At 34.3% G+C, this 22,063-nt stretch overlaps 1 protein-coding gene across 1 annotated transcript in view; it reads right to left on the bottom strand.

Annotated features, from left to right (window-relative positions):
* Positions 1-1,061: 1,061 nt before the first annotated feature.
* The window catches only part of TMTC3 (transmembrane and tetratricopeptide repeat containing 3), a 57,511-nt gene continuing 36,509 nt past the window's right edge, over positions 1,062-22,063 (bottom strand). The window contains exons 11-14 of the mRNA XM_011965447.1: positions 12,018-12,121; positions 10,309-10,478; positions 8,107-8,333; positions 1,062-6,116 (exon numbers count right to left, since the gene is read on the bottom strand). Of these exons, the coding sequence (XP_011820837.1) occupies positions 5,305-6,116; positions 8,107-8,333; positions 10,309-10,478; positions 12,018-12,121 (1,313 nt within the window). The 3' untranslated portion in view covers positions 1,062-5,304. The remainder of the gene's footprint in view (positions 6,117-8,106; positions 8,334-10,308; positions 10,479-12,017; positions 12,122-22,063) is intronic.

Genomic DNA, 22,063 nt, shown 5'->3' with positions numbered 1-22,063 from the left:
CTGGGACAACAGGCATGCACCACCATGCCTGGCTAATTTTTGTATTTTTAGTAGAGATGGGGTTTCACCATGTTGGCCAGGCTGGTCTCGAATTCCTGACCTCAAGTGATCTATCCACCTCAATCTTCCTAAGTACTGGGATTACAGGCCACAAGGTGTACAGTATGTATTTTTGTAGTATTTGTTTTAACAGCCCATAATCATGCTTATTTGCCTTTAAACTTTGTCACTGTTTTGAGTGGGTAAACCACTGGCAAGCTTTTATAATCCTTTTGTCTTTCCCTCCCCTATGTCTCTTCCCTGCTTCATGTTGTACATACTTTTTTTTTTTTCTTTCTTAAACTTTTTATCCACTGGCCACACATTTGGAGGAGGATGAGGGCAATGAATGCCTGAGAATATGTTTAGTAAACCATTGGGCTCATAGTTTTGGGGCTTGGAGAAAATCTGGGCTAGAGATCTGGAATACATTAAGCTAAAACCACTGCTCCACAGAGAGAAAAAGAGCGGAAAAAGAACACTAGTATTCACTAGTATTTAAGTGATAGGAAGAGAAAAAGAAGCCTGCAATGAAAACTATAGATCATGGAAGCAAATAGCCATAAAAGAAACCATGTTAAAAACTTGCATGCTATCTACTGCCCAGGACTTTTACACCTATCACTGTTAAAACCAGATCTGATTCTGTTAACAATCTGGTTACTCAATTTGAAATTCTCAAAGGTCAGTAACCTGGCCTGTCAGGGCCAATCCAAAACAGTTACCTGGTCAGAATTTTTTTTGCAGTTAGAAAGCTTTTTGAGACCTAATTTAGTTAGAAAGGAAGAATGGTGGAGAAACGCCACATCCCTGAAACCCACTCTACTGCCTGAAACTTTACAAAGAAAGTGGTTTACTTGACTTAACCTTTGATATGGCTAATAAGATTCACCCATAATTTATACTTTGAGTTTGTTTAGTCAATGTATGGTCCCAATACTTGAAACTAAACCATGGAGGAGGCAAGAAATAAAACAAAATGTTGACCATGCAAGTCTCTAAGAAAGGGCAAAGTAGAATGGTTTTTTGAGGGTTATTTTATTTAAGGCAGAAACATGAAAGCATCACGTTATACGTGCTACCTGATCGAAATATGCTATCCATTGAGTCACAGAAATGTTGATGAAGAAAGTGAGTTACAAAGAACACGAATTTGCCTGGATCCAGTCTTCAGACTTTATCTTTCGTTTTATGCTACCTCCCCGATGGCAGTGAACAGCACAAGGTAGTACAATTTTAAGGTATCTCAGTTATGCATTTTAGCTTAATTTATTAAGTATGATTTAATTTTAGGCTATCATCTATGTACTTGTTAGCATAGATAGCTAAGGAACAAGCATTACTATTAGATTTCTAATCGTTTGCTTGCTATCCTGTCACTAACATTACAGCTACTAGCACAAATACAAATTAAGTCATATGGATCAAATCCAAAACTTTAAGCCTTGTGTTTATACTAATAACTAATATTTATTATGTGCTATGTGCTAGAAACTCTAAGCAATTTAAATATATTAATAGATACAATATATCATATAAATATATAAATCCTCTTCATAACTTTAAGAGGAAAATGTTTTTCCCAACTTGTAGATGAAGAAACTGAGGACATATAGGTAGAACAATTTCCTCTAAGTTATGCCAGAGGCAATACCAGGCTGATATAGAAATGAAATTCCTATAAAATTCTAAGTCTGAATTGTTTCCTTTTCTTAATTTGATTGTTGTCACTCATGTTTGAAAATGTATCACTCTCAGAAACTTATTTAAGGTCTTTCTCAGATCACTGCAAATAAATTATGATACATGTCAGCTCTTCTTCATAAAGGAAGAAATTTCTGTATATACAATATTGTATTTTTTTAACACTAAAAGGCAAGCCAGGTTATGTTTTTAAGAAGTACCAATTTAATAATGAATATTTAGAAATATGGTACACAGATACTATAGTAATATAAAATGCATACAATTTTAAATTCTTTTCTTATAAACTCTCTACATGAATGGCTGACAGCTTCCAACAGATAAACTTCTGGACAAAGATACAAGAGATTTTTGGGCATTCATTTTAAATACCATCTACTTATCCAATTAGGAGGTTTCTAAAAAAATAAATATGACAAATATATGGATTTCTGAAGTATAAATTGACATACAAATCTATATATTTTCTTAATACTTTTCATTAAAGCATCTTTAAAGAAGCATTCTGTAACATGAAGTTGTGAGTTCAAATTAGATGTAATGAAAAGACATGAGGTTTTATTAGAACTGTGTAATTCACATACCAAAATTTTTACATAAAAGTAAACACAAAATTGAAAAGCAAAATACATTATTTTACTCTCCAAGTTACCAATTTCAGAAAACTACTCACTGCAAAAATTAATATTCCCAATTCTGAATGTTAATAAGAAAACATATAGGTGTAATTCCAGAAACTTAATTCTACCTCCTAAGAAGCAGTGAAGGAGTAAGGTAACACTGCCCTTTGGGGATTGTCAAAGCTTTTCTAGAACTGCTGGAGAGCTGATTCTCTTTTGAGACAGTGAGAATTAAAACTCTATCCATTCACCAGCATACAAACCTGTGATAAGCTTTCTTTTCCAGACTTACATATGATCAGAACTCTGAACCATAAGTTACTGAATTGACCTTATATGTGCCCACCTCCTCCATCTCTCCGAACAGGCAGCTCCAGAGGAAAAAAAAAATCCATTACCTTTTCTCACCTCAATAGTTTGAATGAAACATCTATTTTGAAGTTACAGATAAGAAATAATAATCTTACACAAGGGCTAGTTTGATGAAACTTAAGCTCTTAAATTTCATGTAACAAATGCTAATTATTAGAAGAACATGTTCTTTAGTGGAATTTAAACCATTAAAACTTAACTGGGTACATTACGAATTTTAAACGTTAACATGGGAGAAATAAAAGGATTTCCCTGAATTAATTTAGAGCAGTGGTCTCCAACTCTGACTACAAATTAGAATCCACTCAAAAAACAAGCATGGCTCCATCTTCCAGAAATTTAGACTTAATTGTTATGAGATGGATTCTGTATGAAAAGTCCTCATATGATTCTAATATGAAGTGAGGGTTGAAAACCACTGATTTAAAACAATTATTAAATTATGAATTACTTATGGTGGTCTTGATTTAAGTAAATAATTTAAAATTCAAATATATGAGCACTTTTTATGTAATAGGCACAGTTCTAAGTGTTAATAAGGTAATTTTTTAATATAAATCATTGGATAACATTAATACATTTTATCATTTGAATAATTATATAAATTTATTAAAATATTACTCAAACTTCTATTATAGTCTGCTGTCACAAAAGATTTCCTTTTACTTTTCTGAACCACCCTCCACTTGATACTATGGCAAAATAAATCACACCCAGAAACTTTTCCTTAAGATATATGGAGAGAGCATAAGAATTTTAAGATTTCATTTTCAAGTCATAGTACATGAGGTATTCTCCACATCTTTTATCTGGAGTCACACCCATAACCTAAGAACTGAAATTAGGCATTGTTTGGATGCTTAACAGAGTCTCCTAGATCAAGACCAACTCCCACTGGTATCAGTGCTTGCTTTAAACTACCTGGAAAAAAAAAAAAAAAAAAAAGATCTATGGCAGATCCTTAGGGAACCTAGTAAAAGTGGGTTTTTAATGCAGACCTTGTATCTTATGGCCTATTTATAAAACAATTCTTAAAAAAATTACAGGAATATGGTTTTTGAAACATATAATTAGAAATTAGTTATCTCGAAGGAATTAAAAATTATATAGTTTTTGAAATACTACTTAATTATAAATTACTATCCCAGGATGATAGCCAGAGCTTTCATATTTTAAATTAGAACCAACTTTTTAAGGTATTATAAAGCTCATTTAAAATGTATTTTAATTCAAGAAAAAAAAATCAGGTTTAAATTAGTAAGTTTAATTTGTAACTACTTTTTAACCTATTTTTCAGGTTTAAATTTTCCCAAACCAACTGAAAAGTTTATTAATACTATAGTAGGCTAATTATCTTTTATAGCTAGACAATAGGCCAAAAATGATACAATTCTGGTTAAACCATAATATATGCATATATAGGAAAATGCAATAACAATTTGTTTCCCATACTTGATGATTAAAATAGCTTCAAATATTTTACGAAAGCTCAGTAGTCAAAATAAATATGTAATAAAAAGATATACCATAACAAAATATCAAGAAGTTAGTGTCTGAAAATAAACTGTCACATTGTTTTGCTTTCAGTCAAACAGAACTGAATTCAGTGGCTTAAGGTATCTAAGAATAATTAAATTGTGACTTTGGAAACAGAAAAATTAAAATTCAAGTTAAGACTAGAGAGCTAACACAAAGATGAAAGAGAAGTTTACTATGTTATACCTCAAAAGTTTAGAGTTACTGGGACTTCTCAATGACTACGACCTAAAGAAACATGAATAGTTTGGGGAGTAAAAGTAAAAAAAAATCATGATTATGTGAGTCATGTTGTGACACTCTCAATAAGTAAAATCAAACAACAAAAAGTACAGTATATATGAGCACCATTAAAAATGTGTGTACGTAGCTATATGTCAAACTTTACCTGATTAAAAACTGCATTTAAAGTTAAAAACAAGTATACAGTTATGAAAATACATTCTCAAGCTAACATGTCATGACTTATTTTAAAATGTTTCATCCAGCATTCCTTCTAAAACTCAACTAAGGAATTCAACATAAAAAAAAAGCCAGTATTCTTTTGTAGTGCAAATCCCTTGATTAAACAGAATTACTTTAAAAAAAGTGTTCGATAAGTGTTTTCAATTCATAGATTCTAAGAGGTGCAAGAAAAATGAAGTAGGCGAATAAATGGGAATTAACAGAATAAACCAGCATATGTTGGATTTGTCCTCAAGGGATTATCATTCAGGCCTCAAAATTATTTTTAATTGAGAGCAGTAAAGATTACACTGCCAGAAACACCTTCTTTCTATAATAAAAGTTGTACATTTGTCACTTTCACTGTAATATTTCTGCTATATTCACCCAAACTCTGAAAACAGCGATATATAATATACATCCTGGGATAATACAGGTCTTTAATGAAAATCTTATTTTGATCCTACTTCAAGGCAGCTCATGATTGGCTATTAGGAACCCTTGAACTTTTTTTCAAAGCTCCCAGTAAAAGCAATCACATGATATGGATTGATGTTCTTTGATACCATTGTCACAATAAATATTAGTGCTATTCACCATTTAAAATACGCTCAATCTCTTCTAGTCTTTTTAAAGCAGCAACTCTTTTCTTCTCAATTTCTTTGATATCTTTTGTTGTTTTGTGGGGGGTCTCTTCGTCTCTATCTTTTCCTAATTGTTTGTTGGATTTAGACTGACTTTTATTATCATTTGTTTTTACTATTTGTGTTTGTCTGGATTCACCTCTACTCTCCTTTACACTTTCAGTTGGAATTTTCTGTCCTTCTACACTTGAAATCTTACTGGTTGGGAATATTGGCTGTATAAAACTAGATGAGGAAATCTTATCCCTGACTATATTCAAATGGCGCTGAATATATTCTTCATGTGGTGCTAATGCCAATGTTTCAAGAAGGCATCTTTCAGCTTTTAATAAGTCTTTTTCTTCAAAATAAACAACACAAAGATTGTGTTTTCCTTGCACATTGCTTGGATCCATCTCCAAAATCCTTTCAAAACATTTTTTTGCTCCTAGTATATCTTTCTTTTGATTCATCAGAATGTCTCCTTTTAAAATGAGGCCCTTGATATGATCAGGGTAGTATCTGAGTAACTCTTCCAAAATTGGCAAAGCCTTTAATTCCTTTGAAGTCTGGGAATACAGGAGAGCCAGATTAAACAAAGCACTTCGGAAGTCAGCTTGTAACTTTATGGCTTTCTTCATCCAAACTTCTGCTTCATTGTCCTTTTTGTCATCCATGGCAAGCATTCCCAAATTGAAATAGCCATTAGCATCTAGTGGCTCTTCATTTATATAGCTCAGAAGTCGTTTTCTAGCTTCAGGTCTGAGTTTAACCTCACCTAGAAAGTTTTTTTAAAGAAAAAATATATTGTTAGTAAAATAATTAAATGTGAGGAACAAACCCATTTTCAAATACTTAGATTACAAAAAGACAGCTTCAAAACAACTAATTTCCATAGTTAAAATAAGTAGAAAGCAAAATCTAGAAGTCTTCATAGGAAAAGCAAAATATTTGAAACAGTAAAAAGATAGCTTACTTCTTTTCCTTTAAAGCAGTAAGAGTGCTTCAGAAACCAAAAGGAGAGAAATGTCTCTTATAATTTAGAATTCAAATGGAAATAGCAGAGGGAAAATAGAGAATTCAGAGAAAGAAGCATGGGATTTGCCAACAAAGACATGTATTCAATCTTGATTCTGATAACATTATGTCTTTATACACTGAACGTGTTATTTAACTTCTTTGGGTTAACTGAGTTTTCTAATAATTATATGATATATACTGAAAAAATGTTCAGCAAATAGTAACTATTACTGGGTAGAAAAAAGCTTCAGAATTATTATATCACATTTTTAAAAATGTTACTTTAAAGTTTTAGGAATGTTTCGAGGACAAAAACATACCATTAAATATAGGGCTATAAAATTAGGATTTAGGAAACATGTATCTTCTTTTTTTTTGAGACAAGGTCTCACTATGTCACTCAGGCTGGAGGGCAGTGCTGTGTCCATAGGTCACTGTAACCTCAAATTCCTGGGCTCAAGCAATCCTCCCACCTTGGCTTCCTGAGTGGCTGGGACTATAGGCATGTGCCATCAGTCCCTGCTGATTTTAAAATTTTTTGTGGAGACAGAGTTTTACTATGTTGCCCAGGCTATTCTCAAACTCTTGGCCTCTAGTGATCCTCCCACTTGGCCTCCCAAAGTGGCATCAGCCACTGCCTGGCAGGAAACAAATCTCCACTGAGATAATTTCTATTGCCAAAAAACCCCAAAAAACTTCAAGTTCTATAATTACAAACCTTATAGTACAATCTTGTGTCAAATAATGAGCATCTTTCATGATTATCAAGGTAGATAACCTTACAAAAATATTAGCTTTTCTATAAATTTATACTTTTTTGTACACCAGGCATAAAGATTTCTCTCTATTCTTTTATTTGGCAGCATGATGGATAAAGAACATTTGAAAATAAATCAGGAGACTTCAGTTCTTATCTTGGATTAGCTACTTAGTCGTATGACTTTGGGAGTCGTAAAATCTATTTGGTCTTTATTAAATAGAAGACTGGCAAATGCGAACTCAGAGGTCCTCTTTAGTGCTAAAATACTATGACTTTATGATTCTTTCATATTTTACAAAAGTTTTAAGAAATGTATCTAAGAAATAACTAAACATTATAATAAAGAGATTTTTTCTAATTTAGAAATTAAAAAGATTATAAATCATATACACTACCTTATGAGGCAGAACTGAAATTCCTATATAAAATATGGATGAAGGATCCAGATTTACTGTGGTTAGTAATTCAGTTTTACTAAATTATAGGAAATATAAAAAATTACAATAATATCTCAGAAAACGTAGTAAAATTGGATATAAAATGGCGCCAAAAGTATTTGCTCTTATGAATCAAAAGAAAATAAAACGCTATTTTTGAAAATATACACTCTCAGCTCCTCACAGCTAATTATGTAAAAAATTTCACAAGTTCACATTATTTGGAGAGTTTATATATAAAATAAGTTACATATTTGTGTATATAAAATACAAAATCGTTAATGTTGCTTAATAGACTGTCTTAAAAATTAGTCTTAACATATGCCAAAAGAATTAAAAATCAGTATTATCATATGTTAGAATGCATATTACTTGAAAATAGTTTACTTCAAGTATTTTAAATATTCTTTCTATAAATCATCTAAGCACAGTATTGCTATAAACTGTCAACACATAAAGTGTTTGCTATGGGTAATAAAGTTAAAATAAGGTTTTTATTATATTATAAACTACAATTTGTTTAAACATAGAAATATTTTGAGAAAACATACCTGATTCTTGCATTAGTATAGCAGAGTTGAATAATGCTAGTTTATGCTTTGGATTTAGTTCCAGAGCACGATTAAAGTTTTTTAGGGCTTCATTTGGTTCTTTAAGTTCAATATATACAATTGCCAAGTTGTACCAAAGATCTGCATTATTTCTGTCCAGCTCTAGTGCTTTAAGATATGCTTCCTTTGCTTTAAGAGGTTTATTCATTTTTAAAAGCAATTCTCCTCTGTGGAAAAATCAAACACAAGCTTTACTTACAACATTACCATCTCAGTTTGTAGATACAATTTTTGCCAAGTTTTAAGCCTTTCCATATACAGCTTTTTTTTTCCTTTTAACTCAGAGTCTTAAAAAACTCTTTCAAAAACAACTCTTTGAAACTGTCCTCAAATCTGAACTCCTTAGTTCAGTATATTTGGCTTGATATATTTTCAAATATTATTTAAGAAGAAAAAAATTATGCCTGATTTCAGAGGGCAACCTATCAGGAGGAATCCAAGAAGGAGGACAGAGAAAATAGATTCTTTGAATTTATCTTAAAAGGAGACAGACTAAACTGCATCAGAAAAAGGACAGCTAGCCAGAGTAAGAGATTAATGAATTTGTCAGGTGACAAAAAGTAATAGCATTAGAAGAAAAAAATGACATATAGTAGTGGTAAGAGAAATTCCAATATTTGAATCTATAATAGAAGGCTCACTGTGCAAAAAACCAAAATATTCAAAATCTGTAACCCCTTCTTATATTAATTTAGTCCTCATCAATGTCTTCTCATAATATGACCATTCTTAAAAAAAAAAAAAAAAAAAAGCTGGACATGGTGGCTCGTGCCTGTAATCCCAACACTTTGGGAGGCTGAGGTGGGTGGATCACTTGAGATCAGGAGTTCGAGACCAGCTGCCCAACATGGCAAAACTCTGTGTCTACTAAATACAGAAATTTGCCAGGCATGGTGGCACGTGCCTGTAGTCCCAGCTACTAGGGAGGCTGAGGCACAAGAATTACTTGAACCCAGGAGGCAGAGGTAGCAGTAAGCCGAGATCACACAACTGCACTCCATCCTGGCTGACAAAGCGAGACTCTGTAACAAACAAACAAACAAACAGAAAAAGGACTAAAAAAAGCTGATCAGGAAGAGTGGGAGGGATGAGTCTGACCTATAGATAACTTTGAGAAACACACTTAGAATTGAGGACCAGTTAAGAAACCACTGTATAAATCTTTCTAGTGTGGTTCTATTTTCCGTTAGAAAATTTTAAAAAGTAATTTTGCTTAAATAATTATTTTTACATATGTACAAATCATATTTAAGTAGTGATATGAGAGTTGTTCTTATAATACTACTCTTTCCTATAGTATCAGCACAGGAATAAAAGGAACAACAATTAATATTCTCATTAAAACCACTTCTAGAATGAATGTTTGTCCAAATCATTATTTTTTTAACGTAGAGACTGTTGAATAGTTCTTTACGGATTAATACATGACAGGTGTTATTTAGAGATACAGCCCTGCTAAACTCAATGGGCTTCAATAAGTACTGGGCACGGCGGAACAAAGACAACCCCAACTTACAAACGGATTTTATCTCAAAAACTTAAATTCAGAATGTACTTTCCCCACAGAAAAAATGCTATGAATTACTATTAGTTTTCTGGACCAGGCTACAAAACAAAGTTTAAAAACATTTTTTCCTCAAAAGTAATACAAGTGATAACACATACATAAGAAAATAAATGAAGTTTTAACATGTAGTACCAGAAAACTTTTTTTTTGCTGAGAACCAAGATGTTTTCTTTGTGTCAAAGGCATCAATGACCAATCAATTCTAAAACCCCAGAAAGTTCCTGAGAGTTTGATATTAGAAGTAACTACTATAAAATGTAAGTTTCAAGTTTTAATTTAAATAGGAAGAGAACAATTTTGGTGATGGGAAGAAAATGAAACTAAGATAGAGCTGCTTCTACCCTTTTCTTAATACAAAACCTAAGTTGGCTATTGCAAGTTAGGGATTCCCCTTGTTAATTTCAAATCAATAAAATCTGACTGTCAGTCTAAAAAGTTATGCCCTTCTATGCACTTGGTTGCTAAGATTATTAAAAATATATTTTTTTTCCCAAAAAAAGCCAATTCATTGAAAATATACATGGAGATGCAGTTTCAATATTCCATAATGATAGCTTTAAGTTGAACTGGGATACCTGCTAATGTAAGCCTGCTTGAAGTCGGGCCTCATGCTTATTGCTTGACGGTACAGCTGATCTGCTTCTTCCAGTCGGGACTCGTTTGCTCGGATCAGGTTAGCCAGATTGATATAAACATTTAGGTGGTTAGGGGCAATTCTGGCTGCATATTTTTTACCAGGAATAATCTGTTTAGAAGAAAAGGCATTTTCATGATTTGATATTTCAGTATCAAAAATCAAAAGTACATATTCCTATTGGCTAATTCAAAATAACACAGAACATAGTGTAAAAAATACACTGGCCTGAGAGATCGGGGTTCTATTCCTGTTTTGATCAAACCTCAGAGAGCTTGACTTCTATAAGTTCTGATTTGTTTGACTTCAGAAAAAGATAGATACAAATAAAAAGCTAACAATAATCCACTGAGGTGGCATGAACGAAAAAATATATCCTTAATGGCACAAAGTGTTATTTAATTACATTTTTCAGGATACTATAAGTAAAATATATTTATTTACATTTTTGTGTGTTTTCTTTTACATTTTTATTATTTATTTTTAGTAAAGTGGTAACATTAGCAGCACAGTCTTATTTCCTCAGAAAAAATTGCTTAAGCTGGGCTGAAGTTTTCTCAATTGTGATAATATTTATAGTCATATTAATAGTGACAGGGTTTAAAGTTGAACTGTATGACATTTTAAGGATTATTTTAATCCTTAACTATAACAGTTAAATTGTATTTGTTATTGGTTTTTATCATGTCTAATTTTTATTGTATTCACTGGAAGTCTGGATCCATATATACTATATATTATAAGAACCTTAACTTAATAATCAGAGTGTTTAATTTCCAAACTTCACCAGATAAGTGAGTCCTCAGTATTCTGGAATAAATTACCCTATGGTCACAACCCAAAAATATTTTGCTGATAACATGAAAATTGACACAGGGTCAGATCTTCCAATTTTGATACTATGTTATATTTAATGAATCTTGTATCATTATAACAACTGATAGACATAATATAGCAAGAGATGTATCTATTAATTTTATCACTTTTATTTATTTTTTGATAGGAATAATGTCGAATAGTATGCTTAATATACATAAAATATTTATTTAAAGTCATATAACTCGCTGATAACTCATAATCAAGAATATCTAAAATTCATACTTTATGAATTTAGTGTTTACAAATGGACTGTGTAAAAACAATTTTTAAAATTAAGTGAGCTACGGCTGGGCATGGTGGCTCATGCCTGTAATCCCAGCACTTTGGGAGGCCAATGTGGGTGGATCACGAGGTCAGGAGTTTGAGATCAGCCTGTCCAATATGGTGAAACCCCGTCTCTACTAAAAATACAAAAATTAGCCGGGTGTGGTGGCATACACCTGTAGTCCCAGCTACTTGGGAGGCTGAGGCAGAAGAATTGCTTAAACCCGGGAGGTGGAGGTTGCAGTGAGCTGAGATCGCGCCACTGCACTCCAGCCTGGGCAATACGGCAAGACTCCATCTCCAAAAAAAAAAAAAAAAAAAAAAAAAAATTACATTAAGTGAGCTAGAAGAATGTAATTCTTTCTAAAACTTATAGGAATAGATGATTCATTACACACTTTACTTTTATATCAACTGAAGAAAAGATAAAAATTTTCCTTCTAGATAATTCTATTCAACATGGACATCTAATAGATATGACACAACAGATAAATTATGGCAACTTACTTGAGGCATCAGTGATTTAGCCATCATGTAAGATTCTTCAGCTTCTTTGGTTCTATTTAAATTTTTATAAGTTCTTCCTACATTCATATGGGCACCAATATCATCTAAAATTTTAAAACAATCATGTGTTGGCAAGTATACAACTGATATATTCAATATACTCAATGAAATGATTCAATGTATTCGATATATAAACAAGTATTCAATGTAACTAATGAGAAGACGTATTTTCAGAAACCCACTAGACAAATGCAAAAGCAGGCAACAGGTCCTGCTTCTTCCTTAAAGTTCTTGTAATTTAACTTGTTATAACTTAAAACCAATGCTAAACACAAATTTACTTAAAGCATGTAAAGACAGAAAATACATACATGGCATGAAAAAACTATTTGAATGGATTTTTGAAGAGTTGAGACATAAGAGATAAAGGTAATGAAAAAAATTTTATTACCTTCCTTCATTGTATTTTACTATACTAAAGCTTGCTTCCATTTGCTTAATCTCATAGCTAAGAAATTCACTCAAAAGGTATAGCTCAACTCTACAAGTGAAATGAATCATCAGGATTTTTAGAATTATTTCTAGTGTTACAACAAATATGCATCATGGTGGAACAGGGGCAAAGAGACTGAAAAAAACTTTGGCATTCGATTTTTTAAAATTTTTGTGACTGTGGCTAGAATGAGAGTATAATGGAAAATAATGATAATAATATTACTTAAGATGCAGTGACCCACCTCTTTTAAATGATAATAAACTACTTAAAATTAATTTTAGATTTTTAAAAAAGGCTGTGTTAATTTTAGAATGTCAGGAATTTATGTCTTATTTTCCGATGTGGAAAATAAAAATCCCAGCAAATTTATTCAGGGATAGGAAAAAAAATGCAGTTGAAATAGGAAAGATATGAGGATTCATTGTATAGTAGCTTTCTAAAAGGATATACTTGCCAGCAAATATTTCAAAGGTCTGGAATAATGATAGAAGGAAGGTAGAGGATCTTAAATCAGACAGTTTTTTATTCATCATGAACTAACAGACATGAAAAGGTTCATTATGATTACTACTTGCCTTGTGACACCAATTATTTTGCAATTGTGCAATAATTCTCTGCCTGCAGCTCCTAGGACACATAGGGGCCAAGCATATATATCTTGGGCATTTCCTGAGTAACAGTCCTAAGAACTTGCTATATATTGTTTTAGGCTGGCAACTGTGTGCACTGCACAAAAACTGGCAGATGCAGTCCAGGTTTGATTATAGTTAAGTTTAGGAGTAAGGAAGTTGATTTTTTTCTTTTTAGATGTATTGCTGAGTCTCATGGAGCCAGGAGGGGTCAAGCAAAAAAAGTTTAAGCTAGCCATTCTTAATTCTGGCTGCAAATCAGAATACCTGTGTAGTTTTTAAAAATTCAGATACTTCAGCCCCACCTAGGTCCATCAAAACATACTGTTCAGAAACAAAATCTGCAAAAATATGTTTATAAAAAGTGTCAAAGGCAATTCTGATGTAGAATCAGGGCTGAAAATCATTGTTTTACCAACTGCATATAAAAAATACACAGTATAGTGACTAGATCAGGGTATTTGCTTGCATTATATGTATTAAAACATCACTATATATCCCATGAATATGTACTATTATTGTCAATTAAAAAATACAGAGTAGTCTTTGCTTTTATATCACTATTTTTTTAAACCAGATAAATCCATACCATGTTTATAGAGCTCAGAATGTTATTTAGGAAAAGCTAAGGTACATAGAACCTGAAAAAAGTAATTATACCCTAAGAATTTAAGAATAAACTGAAAATTTGTTAAAATAGAAGTGTAATTATGCCAGCTGAGTATTTAAAATGTTATTGAGATTATCCCCAACCAATGTTAGAAAAGAAAGAGGTTATATATTTAGATAAAAAATGTGGTGAATTACTATCCACTGAAATCATGTTCTTAGAATTATGGTCAGGAGATATTGTCATTAATGTAGACTTCAGACACTAAAGTATAGCAGCCCTATGTTTTCAAAGAGCAGAGATGCAATTAGATATCGTTTAGCATCAAAAAGGCCACTCAATACAGCTAATAAAATGAAAGACATAATTTCTAAGCAATTCTTTATAATTTACAAAGTTTTAAAATTCTAGAGGGGAAAATAGTATCACTTTTAAGATAAATTTAAGTATTAAAAAAAGGTAAGAAAATAAGGCAAGATGTAAAAAATCAATGACATTTAAATGACTAAAGAGCTAAAGGAACTTCAAAGAATAAACCCACTCTTATGAGTACCTATCAAAAGAGCAGCATGAGTTAACAATCTAGCTTTTAATTCAATTGTAAATGAGGACCTCACAAATCTCAAATGTAGCCTAAGTTTGTCAATACGAGGTTTCTATAATCAGTTAATTTTCCAGAATCCTAGTTGAATATATTTCATTTCTTATCTCTCCTCACATCTCTAATATCATATTTTCACTAGGAAAACAAAAGATTAGAAGGGAACTTATCTCACTGCTAAAGGTTATCAACTTATCTGCATGAATGTTTGCATGTGTTTTTAATAGTAACAAACACCTGTGTACACAGGTTTACATTCACCATTCTTTGAAATGACAGTAGTTATTAGACACTGGTTCACGTGTCATCTCAGTCATCCTGCCTAGGGATGCAAATGTGATGTAGCTGGGAAATTTTCAGGCAACTGTGTATGACTAATACACAGTTGCCCAACAGTGATATATTAGCTGCCCAACAGTGAAGTATTCTCACATTGATGGCTTAGGCAACTATGTAGATTTTCAGTATTCCTTGGATGTCCACAAAATTATAAATTTATTTAAAAAGATAAATTTATAAATATCTGGAATCTCCTAGGAACTCTCTATCCTTCATAAATATAGATGTAAAAATTACTAATAGCATTTTAAGAAATATAATAAAGATAATAAGTCATGATCAAATTGTGTATTACTGAAGGTAAGGTTGTTTTAACATTATGAACTCAATCGATGATACCCACTATATTAACAGACCAAAAAATAAAAATAAAAAGCTTATCATCTCAAATGGTGCACAAAAGCATTTGACAGAATCCAACATTTATTTGTGTTAAAAATTCTCAGCAAATGAAGAATTAAGAAAGGCAGGAGAGCTCTCCTATACTGCTGGTGGGAAATACATTCTTTGGAAAATAATTTAGCAGCCTTTAAAAAGTTAAACATACACAAATCATATGACCATGCCATTCTTCTCTCAGGTTTTTACCTAAGAGAAATAAAACATATATCCATAAAGACTGGTATATGAATGTTTGTAACAGCCATATTTGTAACAGCTCCAAACTGCGAACAATCCAAACATTCATTGACAGGTAAATAGATAAACAAACTGTGGTACATCCACGTGAAGGAATACTACTCAGCCATACCAAGGTATGGGTTTTTGATTCATACAACAACATGAATGAGTATCAAAATAACTGTGCAGAGTAAAAAAGCCAGGAAAAAAAAAAAGAGAGTCCATAGAGTACAATTCCATTCATATACAATTTTTGAAAAAGCACATTATCTGTACTGATAGAAAGCTTTTGCTTAGAGAAGGCTGGGGTGAAAAGGGGTAAGAGAGAGGTATTAGAAAAGGATCCAAGGAATTTGAGGGGTTTGATGGATATTTCCAGTATCTTAATTGTAATTATGGTCTCACAGGTAATATACATATGCCGGAACTTATAAAATTATATATTTTAAACATGTATAGTAGTCTATTGTATGTCAAATGTACTTCAAGACTGCTATTAAAAAAATTACAACTCAATCATTTCTTTGGGTTACTGCAAAAGCCTTCTAAATGATCTTCCTGCTTTACTGTTTTCTGCATAGCCAGTGATACTCAAAATTACACCAGAGTATATGTGCAAAGGTTGCTCTCTCATTTTATTGTCATCTCAAAGAAACTTTCTCTGAAAATTTCTAATCTCTATGCCCTTTTTATAGCTTTTATCGCTTTCATATAAATACACATGTACATACATATGTGTAATATATATTTCATGTGTACATATGTATATATATTTACATGTGGTATTTGTTTACTTATGTTTATGCCTTTATTTAGAATGGAAACTCCATGAAGGGAGGAAATTTGTTTTATTTCTTCTGAATTCCCCAGCACTTAAAACAGTGTCTGACACATGGTAAATTTTCAAATACATGCCTGATGAACAAATACACCTACAGAGCCATTTGCTATCCATTCACTTTCAGCCTTCTTCCCTGCATTATACGTCTCTTTTTTGCTACCTCCTGTAGGAGTTTGGTCAGGGTGGTGGGAAAAGTTGTAAGAAAAAGTTATAGGGAAAGATGCAAACCTTCTTGGAAGGCCAGGGATTTTGCAAAAGCTTAGGAAGCGAATTGTGGCTGAAGGCAGCCAGATTCTCTTATCTGGAGCCTGAGAGCAAAGAGTAGATAACAAGGGAATGTAAATGAATTTATCTAGATAAATTTGTTTACTCCTGTCTCCAGAAATCAACCTTTGATTATTCATGCACAGGACTGCTCTCTACTCGGGGGGTCGACAATGTTTATTACCCACATATTGTGTTTGCTCCAAGCCTTTATCATTAAATCTGTACTAAACAAATGCAAGCGGGGCTGGCTTAGAGTGGGCTGCACTCTGTTGGTGGCTGCTGCACTCTCTTGTTGGCGGTGCTGAGCCATGCGGTCCCCTAGTCGCACTGTCAGGCAAAATACCTGTGTCAGCATACTTCTTTCATATGTCACTCGGCCAGAGTCTGTGGGACAGACTCGGCAGGTGGTGCCCCGTATGAGGAACGCTGCAATGGATTGCGATGGAACCCTCAAAAACGAAGGTGAAGAGACTGCGCAGTAAGTGATTGGTGCCCGCTCGGGATTTGCAAGTTCGAGGGAACTGTTCAGGCTAGGGCTTCATCATGGGACAGTGGTTATTGGCTCAACAGAAACAGCATATGAAAGTACTGAAACAGCTGCTTAAAGCTAGTGGAGCCTCAGTTTTGCAGGCTCATAAGGGACCCAATGCAAACTGCTGTTTCCCATAACCTATGGTTCCCAGAAGAAGGTACGCTAGACATAGGACTCTGAGAACAAGTGTGGAGAAATCTTAACATCATGCCCAAGGGTATGAGGTCCCAGTAACATCTCTAATGTTATGGGCCTTAGTTAGGGCTGCTTTGGTCCCGCACTACACAGAAGAACCTAAAAAGGGAAGGGAGGAGAAATCATTACCTACCTTACCGCCTCCTCCTTCTCCCTCAGCCCCGCCAGTAAAGGGCAAAATACCAAAGAGGAAACGGAGGTTTTGCCTGAGCCCACTCCTTCAATAAATTGAAAGAAAGACAAGGGATACACTACAGCTATGGGATTCTGTCTTAGGTAAGCCGCATTAGAAGGGGAGCTCTTGCCCGGTAAAGCAAGATCAACAAGGCAATGGGGTACATGGACCCATTACTTTAACACTTATAAAGAGATAAGGAAAAGCATTAAAGAAAACAGAGCTGCTAGCCCATTTATGAGAGGGTTAATTGAGGTCATTTTGCAGACCTCTTTCTAATAATGGCCACTGTTATTCCTCCCCTACCCCTGACATGGCTCTCTCAAAATCCTATTTGAGTAGAACAGTAGCCTTTAAAGGGAGAAAAATTACAAAGAGTCCATGAATTAGTTGAGGAGCAATTAAAAGCCAGCCATATAGAACCATCACACAGTCCTTGGAATTCACCCATTTTCGTCATTCCCAAAAAGTCTGGCCAATGGAGACTTCTGCATGACTTGCAGGCTATCGATGCTAATTTGTAACCTTTGGGGCCCCTTCAACAGGGTTTCCCTTACCCCGCAGCGATTCCTCAAGATTGGCCTTTAGTCATTATGTACTTAAAGGACTGTTTTTATACTATTCCCCTTGCAGAACAGGACAGAGAAAAATTTGCGTTTACAATACCAGCTATCAATAATGAAAGGCCAGCTCACTGATTTCATTGGAAAGTGCTTCCTCAAGGGATGCTGAACAGTCCTACCATGTGTCAGTATCATGTAAATCAGGCTTTGCTCCCAAGTAGAAAAGAATTTCCTAAATGCAAGATTATTCATTTTATAGATGATATTTTACTAGCATCCCCAACGGAGCCAGTAATTTTAAGTTTATATGCCTCTGTCATAAAGAATACACAGCTAAGAGGTTTAATCGCAGCACATGAAAAAGTATAATTGTCTTCTCCTTGAAAATATCTTGGATACATACTAACTTCCTGGTCAGTAAGACCTCAAAAGGTTAAATTAAATACTAGCAACTTGCATATCTTAAATGATTATCAAAAATTACTGGGCAATATTAATTGGTTTTGCCCCATCTTGGGCATAACTACTGATAAGTTACAAAACCTGTTTTCTGTCCTACAGGGCAATACAACCCTAGATTCTCCCAGGCATTTAACTCCTGCAGCAAAAAGGGAAATTGAGGAAATAGAGCAAGCTGTTTCTCAGAGGTAACTAGATTGTATACACCTGCAATATTCAGTTCAACTGTTTGTTTTTCCTACTAAACGTTCCCTAACAGGATTAATAGGACAGACAGCTCCAGGGCTATGCTTCCTAGGATGGGTTTTTTGCTCACGTACTGGGACTAAAACACTATCTCCCTATATCCAGCTAGTTACTAAAGTCATCTATATAGGCTGCAGACAATGCAATCAGTTTCTAGATTATGACCCTGATGTCATAAGAATTCCTTTGAGTAAAAAGCAATTCAAAGCAATATTGTCTCTATCTCTAGATCTTCAGATAGCACTGTCTGATTATGCAGGCCATACAGAGCATGCCCTTCCTGCTGACAAACTACTTCGGTTCTTATCTCGTACTGCTGTAGTTGTGTCTACAAAAGTAGTTCACTCCCCCATACCTAAAGCTTTAACGCTTTTCACTGATGGTGCTGGTAAAAATAGAAAAGTGGTTATTTGGTGGAAACTGCATAATTCCCTCACTTGTTCTGGATTTACTAGCACTCAGAGAGCTGAGGTTGGAGCCTTAATATTGGCCCTGGAGATCTTTTCTGCTCAGTCTATCAATATTGTTAATGACTCTGCTTACTCTGTTTATCTATTACAGAACCTTAAGACAGCCTTCATTAAGTCCTCTCTCGAGCCCACCTGTGTGCACTTTTTCTTCGACTTCAGCAACTGCTGGATCAACATACACATCCTATTTTTAACATACATACTCAAGCCCACAGCCCACTGCTTGACTCACTGGCTAATGGCAATGAACAAGCAGATCTATAGGTTATGACATCACTGCTTGACCAAGCCACCCAATTGCATCAATTTTTTCCAACAAAACTGAAGAAACTTAACTAAACAATTTCAACTTACGCAAAGACTAGCTAAACAAATTATTTTACAATGCCCACATTGCCAACTCACAGGCACGTGCCCTCCTTCAACAGGTGTTAACCCTAGAGGACTAGAACCTAATCAGTTATGGCAAACAAATGTTATTCACATCCTTGAATTTGGAAAACTCAGATACACATGTATCCACTTATACCAATTCTCACCTAATTAGCACACATGCTTTTCCTGAAGAGTCTTCCCAATATGTTATTAAACATTTTCTCTTAATTTTTGTGTTTATGGGGTGGCCCACAAAAATTAAAACTGATAATGGTCTGGCTTATGCCAGCTCACAAGGTCAACAATTTTGTCACACGTGGAACATCCAATATTCCACAGGTATCCCTTATAACCCTCAAGGACAGGCCATAGTAGAATGTGTCCACTCTACCCTTAAAAATAAGCTCAAAAAACAAAAAAGGGAGAATATAAGTAAGGATCCTGCAACACTATTGGTGTAAGCCTTATTCACCCTTAATTTTTAAAATGTAGATGATAAATTTCAATCAGCCATAGAAAAGCATTTCACTAAAGCCCTTCAAAACATAAAACCTATGGTTTTATGGAAAGATGTAAATAGTAATGTATGGTGTGGTCCAAATGATTTAACATGGGGAAGAGGATATGCTTGTATTCACAACCCCTCAGGTCCTCTATGGATTCCAGCATGACACATCAAACCATACTATGGTGTCGCTAGGACCCAACCTGGTATCAGAAATGAAGGAAATGACCCTGCAGGGCCAGCAGCCTCAGAGGATGCGGCTTTCTCGAATGACACAAGCCCCAGACATTACCTGGGGGATGCTGACGAAGACAATTCAGGAGGCTGAGTGAATCCTGTTCTGGACACAGACACTATTCACTCCAGATAATGTGTTCCTTACTATGCTTTCAGTTGTACATTACAACTCTCGTAGGACATTGGTTTTTCTTATTCTCTCACTTTGCCTGCTATCTGTACCTGCTACTCTCTATTAGGCCCATCTTCTAAATCCGTCTTTCACCCTGTTACCTGGGCAGACACCCCCTTCCCGGCCTCTAATAATGTAACTGCTTGGCTAGGGGGGATTAACATACCCCCAGTGGGGTTCCTTAGTAACGACACACATTGGACTGAACTGCCAAGTAACACTACATGTCACTCCTTAATTGGAAAAGAATATTACTAATTATATTCATGCTTGTCTTATGTTACTTACTAATTCTAGGATGCAAAGCTGGAATATGAGTTATAACTGCTGCGCCTGACAAACCTGTTGCTGCACACATCTGTACTCTTCAATCAACAAAACTTGATGCAAAAAACAGAAAAGGGGGAGATGTAGGAATTCGGTCAGGGTGGTGGGAAAAGTTGGGAAAGATGCAAACCTTTTTGGAAGGTCAGGAGGTTTTGCAAAAGCTTCAGAAGGGAATTATGGCTGAAGGCAGCCAGATTCTCTTATCCAGAGCCTGAGAGCAAAGGGTAGATAACAAGGGAATGTAAAGGAACTTATCTAGATAAATTTGTTTACTCCTGTCTCCAGAAACCAATCTTTGATCACTTGCGCACAGGACTGCTCTCTACTCGGGGGGTTGACAATGTTTATTACATACAAATTGTGTTTGCTCCAAGCCTTTATCATTAAATCTGTATTAAATAAATGTGACCAGGGCTGGCTTATGGGGGGTGCACTCTCTCGATGGCTGCTGCACTCTCTCATTGGTGGTGCTGAGCCGTGAGGTCTCCCAGCTGCACTGTCAGGCAAAATACCTGTGTCAGCATACCTCTTTCATCTGTCACTCAGCCAGAGTCTGTAGGACACACTTGGCAACCTCCTTTCCTGGCTCCAGTGAAAATAATGACATTAATATTTACCAGCTCATATTTACTGAATATATATTATTGCCTAGAAACTGGCCCAAGTCTTATATAACCAGTATTTAACATAATCCATACAAAAGAATGGAGATATTATTACTTCAAATTTGTAGATAGAAAACTTAGAGTGACTGAACTAAATTTGAGAAAAGGTCTGATGCCAGAGTCAAAACTTTTAACTAACCATCACGCTAGTTGTCCCTTTTAACCTTATCTTGGTTACTGTCTTGCCCCATCTAAACTATCTAACTCTAAACATACAGTAAAATAACATGTCATTTCATCTGTCAAACCCATCTAGGAAGAATACAGCTTAAAAAAACATGGAATAAGCCAAGAAACCTCTAGATGCCACATTCAATGTTTCTAAGTTTAAATGCTTTATTCGTAACACATTATAATAAACTGGTTTACTTGTTTTCCTATCCCATGGCTTATTATTAATAGAAAGAGCAATTCTGAAAGTGTGATAGTGAAATCAAACTGAAGAAGAAAGGTTCAACAAATATCTCAAAAACAGCAATTAGTGACAATTGACAATGAGCGGGAAAATCATTTAAAAACTGAGTGTCCATATCAGCAACATCCTGCGATAGGCACACTAGTCACTAGACAAAACTGAATGTGTACACACACTCCCCACACACTTAACTTAGTATTTACAACAATGCTGTGAGACAGATTTCTAAAACAGATCCCATTTTAGAAACAAGCAAGAAGAGTCTGAGAGGCCTAAGTAGCATCTCAGTCTCAAAGTCCTTGTGTG

This window comes from Mandrillus leucophaeus, unplaced genomic scaffold, assembly GCF_000951045.1.
Source record: "Mandrillus leucophaeus isolate KB7577 unplaced genomic scaffold, Mleu.le_1.0 Scaffold726, whole genome shotgun sequence".
Lineage (NCBI taxonomy): Eukaryota > Metazoa > Chordata > Mammalia > Primates > Cercopithecidae > Mandrillus > Mandrillus leucophaeus.
This window is presented reverse-complemented; position numbering and strand designations above follow the sequence as displayed.